Source organism: Capsicum annuum, chromosome 6, assembly GCF_002878395.1.
Source record: "Capsicum annuum cultivar UCD-10X-F1 chromosome 6, UCD10Xv1.1, whole genome shotgun sequence".
Taxonomy (NCBI): domain Eukaryota; kingdom Viridiplantae; phylum Streptophyta; class Magnoliopsida; order Solanales; family Solanaceae; genus Capsicum; species Capsicum annuum.
The window spans coordinates 224,591,808-224,598,753 of NC_061116.1; the positions used below are offsets into that span (position 1 = coordinate 224,591,808).

A 6,946-nucleotide genomic window follows, 5' to 3' on the forward strand; every position below is an offset into this window, starting at 1 on the left:
GGACTAAGGAGTGAATGAATTTGGGGAATTTTATTGATTGCAAAATGATCCAAAATTTATAATTTACATGAATGAAAAATCTATAAATTATGCATCATTTTTTCCAACTCATTCATATTAATATTAATGGGAACTTGCATAGGATAGTCGAAGTCAACGGGGGCAAAACCATGCATTGGACTTGATTCTGCTGAGTTCTCCCGTGAAGTCATAATTTCTTCAAGTTTCAGCTTGTTGCTCGGCTCCGGTTCCATTTCTTGGTTTATTCTTTCCGCTCTAATCCAATCTCTGAGGCCAACTAGAACATTCATTGCATTGCTTCCCAATGAGTGTTGATTGTCTCCAAGCTGCTGTCGTCCCTGACTAAAGGCGCTCTCTGATGCAACGGTTGACATTGGAACATTCAAGATATCTCTAGCTAATCTTGAAAGCACAGGATATTGTGTTTCATTACTCCTCCACCAATCCAACATGTTGATCGTCGTCTGCGATCCTCTGGTGCCGTTCGAAGATAATATTTCAGCTCTTCCCGATAAGTTGATGTGTAAGTTCTCTCATCAACACTGTTCCAATAATTTAAATCATAAAACGAATCAGAAAAACCACTATGTGCCGGCCTTTTAGAATATGATGGCTCCTCGGGAGGATGAGGAGCGACAGTTGGAGTGATATTTGTAGGTACGGCTAAATCAAATAAATCAGCATAGTGATTATATAATTTTTTTATGTAATCCTTTGCATCAGCCGTAGCCGTCCATAAATCAGGTTGTACTTGTTCAGAATCATGGTTAGTATTTATTTCTAAGTTAGTATAAATAAGAGTACTAAAGTGACACATATTATTATATTTCATGCACGGATTTGGCATAGCACCAACCAAGTAAATAGGGGGAATCGGGAAAAAATATTTTTTAAATTTCGTTAACATGGCGCCAACAGCTTCTTTATAACCTTCTTTATTTTTATATTCTTTGAGCAAACCAAAAATATCGGCTATATATGCCAAAATATTACAAACAGTAGGATAATAAGCACCGAAAAATTCAACCGTAGCTACATAAAATTTTTCTAAAAACTTAACAAGATCATTGATTACAACCCAATTAGAATCATGTAGCATGCAATCAGCAGAATCAGCAAATGAACCGTAATGTTGGTTAAAAGCTAGTGTAATAGGAATTCTATGTTTATAACAAGTTTTTAAAAATTCATACGTAGAATTCTGTCTAGTATCAATTTCCTCAGGCATCAAAATCGGTGTAAGTCCATTTTCTTGACATTTAACTTTAAATTCTCTAATTCTCGATCTACGATTATTTCCTTGAATAAAACCAACGGCAAGACGAATTTTTTCAATATAAAGCTCAAAAAACTCAAGACCATCTTTTACAATTAAATTATATATATGACATGCACACTTAATATGAAAAATTTCAGGCAAGGGCGGAGATAGCGTAGATTTTATTTTTGTTATAGCAATCTTGTTGTTAGAAGCATTATCAAAAGCAATACATAAAATTTTATTTTCGATACCATAATATCCGACAATTTTAACAATAGAATCAGCAATAAATTGTCCAGTATGTTTACGATCTTCATCATGTAAAAAAGCAAGAATACGTCTTTGCATCACGAAATTACTATCCATCTAATGACAAGTAACGGTTAAATAATCATTTTTATTTACAGAACGATCAAGATCAGAAGTTAGGGACAATCTACATTGAATATTTTTTAACAATGTCGATAAATAAAAATAATATTGTGAATGGAGTCTAAAAATATCAGACCGACAAGTAGTTCTAGGAATACCGTTAAACATAGGATTATAAATTGCTTGTATATAACGAATAAAGGTATCAGAAGAAGGAAAACTAAAAGGCAAACAACCCACAGCTACCATTTTAGCTATTTCTTCCTGATTCCTCAATTTATTATACTTCTTCGCTACGTGACCGGTTTCAACGTACCCGTACCCCCTTGCTTGCCTCCACTTCTATGCTTATATATTTGTTGATAAATATTGCATTGCACCTTAATATCTGATATACGTTCAAAAAATTGTCATGCAATATTAGTTCTTTTACGAGGTCTTGGGGCACTGGGAGGACGGTGAGGAAAATTAACCGATTCAGATCTAACGTTAGCATCTCCTACTGCGGGTGTCTCAGCAAAATTTTCATTATCTTCGTCTAAATTAACCGCATCTACTTCATTTTCTTCTTCTATACCGTAATTTTCCTGAGCTTCTACATAATCCATATCGTGAGCACCTACACCTATTTCTTCCTCAAAAGGTGTACCAAACGGTACTGGAGGCGAAGACACACGGGTATATCTACTACTTGAACTACCTCTACCGCTAGTAATTCGCTTTTTACTACCACTACCGCTTCCGGGACAAAATTTTTTAACACCTTTAGTAGCGAAGTTTCTTAATTTATCCATAATATAAATTAAATTAAACTAAAAATATTCAAAATACACAAATATAATAAAATTAAATACTAAACAATTAATACAATAAATAAAAATTAAACGTAAGAGATGGAACAACAATACCAAATTTTGGAAGTATCTGAAGGTTGCGACTTTAGAAACTTCCGCTCGTACTTTGTAAACGAAAAATTAAAAAATTAAAGTGAACACTTTAAGAAATTAAATATATTGAATATTTGAGAATTGAGAATTGAGATTTGAGAGAGAATGAGATTTGAGAGTGTGAAAAATTGTGTGAAAAATGAATTGAAATTGTAGGGTATTTATAGAATTTTTTTGGGATTAAAAAATATTTTTTAAAGTTAATTTTTTTTTTAATAAATGGGCCCAAACTAGCCGTTTGGACCCAAAAACGGTTATATAGCCCGTTGGGCCAACGGCTAGTTTGGCCCAATTTTTTTTTTTTTTTTAAAAAAGGTATCCGGGCCGGATTAGCCGGATCCATTTTAAAAAAATAACCGACCTGGGACCCATAACCCGGAACCCTAAAGCCCTAGGGCTTACCGGGCCGGGTCAAACCAAGCCGGGTTAGTTACAAGGGTCGGGTCGGGCCGGCCCACTTGATACCCCTAGCAGTTACACATTCTGTACACAGGTCATATGCAGTTTATATGCAGTATTTATGCAAATTTATACCAACATTCCAATAGAATATAAAACTTATACATTGTTGACACAGGTAATATAAAGTAGTTATATAGTTTATACCTTGATGATGATGATCTTTTCACTTTAAATTGGAATCTCTCAGGGATTGCATAATGTTTCATCACACTTGATATTGTATTTTTATCCCAGTACAGCCGCCCTTCTTCAACATCTCTATGAAGTGGATCCTTAATTATCGATTCGGGCTGTTCTTCCATTTCTTCATCTTCAATTGTATAATCAGAAATAAGTATCAGATGAACTTGAATAGCAGTTGGAGATGTTTCGATCAAATTTCCAATTGAAGATTCTCCATTTTCAAATATATTTTGTAGTGTTATACATAATGGAAATTCATTTATATCCAATTTTTTTTCTTCATCTCCATATAAAGTCTAACACTCATATCGTTGTAAATAGTCATAGATCCACTCTTTACAATGTATTTTATTGTCATTAAACCAGAATTTCGCTCTAGATTCAACTGCTTATACAGTTCATCAACAAAATATTCATACCTGCAATCTGAATTCAAAAGTACTCCATTGATTGTAAACTTTTCAAACTGTACATCACTTAACCACTCTCCTCCGTATTGTAGCATAATTGGAACTAAAATTGAACTTGAAGCCATAATTTCGTATCAACTGAAGCTAATTGTGAATGAAAAAAACTTTTTGAAGCTACTTGACGAAGGATATTGTATATTTATATACAATTTATGAAGGTATTTTAAGGTAATATGGTGTATTTGATAGAGGATTTGTGAGGTTTTAATGGAAAGGAATCCTGAGGTAAAATTGGGGAAGGAAAGTGTGAGTTTCAATTGAAAAGGAAAGAAATATATTATGCGATTTCTGTGGCTTTTTAACGGTGATTAGAAGATGGTTAGAATATAGTATTATTTTAACGGCTATTAAGTGGGAATTAAAAACAGGGGTTATTTTTGTGGAATAAGTTATAAGAGAAAGGTTATTTTTGTCCTTCTCCCTTATTTTAATTCAGTTCATCTCAATCAAAGTTAACTTTGGATGGATTAATTAACTAATAACCGTTATTTATTAACTCAATTCATTTTAATCCATATAAAATCAACTTAATTCGTCCATCCAACAATCCCTACTTGATTTAGAATATATATGCCTATCGACAAATTAAACATTTTAAATACTTCTTCGGAAGGTTGCTTTTTTAATTTCTATTAATTAGCGATTCAAACATCCATGCATGTGGTCTCATAAAATAATATCCATTTAATCATTCATGAGAACTGAACTAGTTAGACCTTCTAATATGGTGATGATATTCAATCAAAATGATTATGGACTAGATATAATATAATATAATAAGATAGAAATAAAGAGAGAAAGCACCGACCAAATTCCATGAAAATGTCAAACCATACTTAACTCTTACTCCACGAATTCCACATGCTAGGGACCTAGGTCTTAGCACATATATACAAATTAAATAAGTTAAAATTATATATTACCTCTAGATCTTCATCTCTTTATTATTTTTTCTAATTCCCTGTAATTTGAAATTCTAATTTTTCCATTTAGGGAGGCGTTTGACTTAATTAAAGTCGAGTTTCAAGAAGAAATTACACGCATTAAAGTATCCTTATGACTTATGATTTAAGAATGTTCACTAAAGTTAAAAATAAATTAAAAATAAAAGAGTGTCACATAAGATAAGATGAAATGGAAAAACAGTCTAAATGCTAGCAGTCATCACTTCATTACTTAACAAGTACTCCAAAACATCTAGCCAGATACATTAACAAGAAGACAAAATTAAGTAAACAAGAGCTGCCTAGTTTAGTTTATGTCCAGAGAGACTCTCTCTTTACAGGATCTTGCATTATAGAACTGCTAGAGGAGGCAAAGCTGAGGTACTGCTGCAGATTGTTATTGAAGTTGTTATTATGGTTAGAGTTATTATTACTTGTTGAAAATGGTAATTTATCTAACTGATCTGGTTCCATTAGAGTTGTTGGCAAGTTGCAAGGAACAGGTTCTTGCTGCATTTGGATGCATAGTATCTCTGCTTGGGCTACAGCCAACTGCATTTGTAACTGAGATACTTGATTCTGTAAAAAAGAAATTGCACCTACACATCCATACACAGGGTCTCTTACTCTTGCATTTGCTTCATACACCAAACTGCTTACTGCATCTGCTCTTTGTTGTATTGGAAGTTCCTGAATACAAATGTAAACCAAGGAAAAAAGATATCCTATAATTGTTGCATATATGTGACCAATGACGGAGTTAGGACTTTCATCACTAATACAAAAAGAAGTAAAAGAAACTAAAAAAGTGAGTCATCTTTTTTATATATGATTGGATACATGATATCATGTAATTTTTTGGGTTCAGATGAATTAACACCCTTGCGTCCCCTTAATTAGCTCCGCCCCTTTTAATATAACATGAAGAGACCACCCATCAATATGACCATTACGCATTTAATTTTTTTTGCTTATTTCAAAGTTCTTCTTTGGTTTTATGCATTCAATATTCGAAATCAACTCGCCAGCACATCTACATTCGTGCAGGAGGAAGCACTTTGATGTGGCAGGAGTTTTATAATTCCTAAACTTGAACCTACTACTCTGGTTAAGGATGTATGAGATCTTGTGGCTATTTCACGTTCAGAAAATACTTCGAATGAAGTGTATTTTTGCCTACTTAAATAAGCAATATTGATTGGTGGGAGGGTTTGGCATGATCCCAACCCCCATATATCATCTTAAAACATACTATAAGGATGGATGAATAACACATCCTTATACAAAAATATGACTACTAAACCTCCAAGGGTTTGAATTTTCTAACTATTTCAACAATAGTTTTGAATAAATTTAAAGTTTCTTTTTGTACAAAAAGGTTAAATAGTCACAAAGAGTTTCTTCATTCTTGTTCTTTAGGGTTATGTACTACATAAGAAGGATCTATAAGGGGTTAGAAGAAATTAAAGTACCTGCAACATCTTGCTAACGTTGCTTGCACCAAAGACCTTGTGAACAATGGCAAACTTGTGGGGATCATCAGGAGGGAAGTAAGGGGCAAAGATGCAGTCCTTGGCACACCGACGCCTTAACAATTTGCAAGAAGCACAAGGAGAACTTCCTGTTCCCATTTTTGTGCCAGAAAGAAAAGTCGAACAAAGAGAATGAGAGTTAAGGAAGAGAGATATGATATTGTAGGAGCTAGCTAGGACAAAGTGTAGTTTGGAAGAGAATAAGGTGTGGAACTATTTATAATGTTTTAGGAGTTACTCTAGTATAGAATGCATTCACAAATAAAATATCATGGACATTTGGAGAGAGTTATTCGATACATGTGCTCGTGGAAGATATGATATATAATTATCGAGGTGTGTGTATGTTGGTTCGGATACCATGTTTTTTTTTTTTTTTTTTTTAAATAGTTTGGATAGTTCCAATTCGAAATACAATATATCAATATACCCAATATAATCCCATAATTAGAATCTGGGAAGGATATATAGTGTACGTTGATCTTACCCTATCTACTTTGATAAGTAGAGAAGTTGTTTGTAATAGATACCCTCGGCTCCAAAAGAAGCATATCAAAGCAGATGCAAAAACAATATCAAGTTGGATCTTCACGGATTTAGAAAAGAAAAAAAAAACATTTCTAGCTTCATTTTATTGCTCTTTGAATTAGTTTAGGTACAATATAATTAATGAATAAATCAAGAAGAAGAATCAAGGGTCAGAGGTTGTATGTCCACCGCCAAGAAGCGTTAAAGGTTGGCAACTAATAATAAT

General features: G+C 33.2%; 1 protein-coding gene across 1 annotated transcript; it reads right to left on the bottom strand.

The window, feature by feature from the left end:
• Positions 1-4,851: 4,851 nt before the first annotated feature.
• On the bottom strand, positions 4,852-6,501 carry LOC107874605 (LOB domain-containing protein 12). The gene is made up of 2 exons (XM_016721366.2): positions 6,133-6,501; positions 4,852-5,350 (listed from the first exon to the last, which is right to left on the bottom strand). Exons 1-2 carry the CDS (start codon positions 6,289-6,291, stop codon positions 4,973-4,975), a joined length of 537 nt encoding a protein of 178 aa, XP_016576852.1. The 5' UTR covers positions 6,292-6,501; the 3' UTR covers positions 4,852-4,972.
• Between the last annotated feature and the right edge of the window lie 445 nt (positions 6,502-6,946).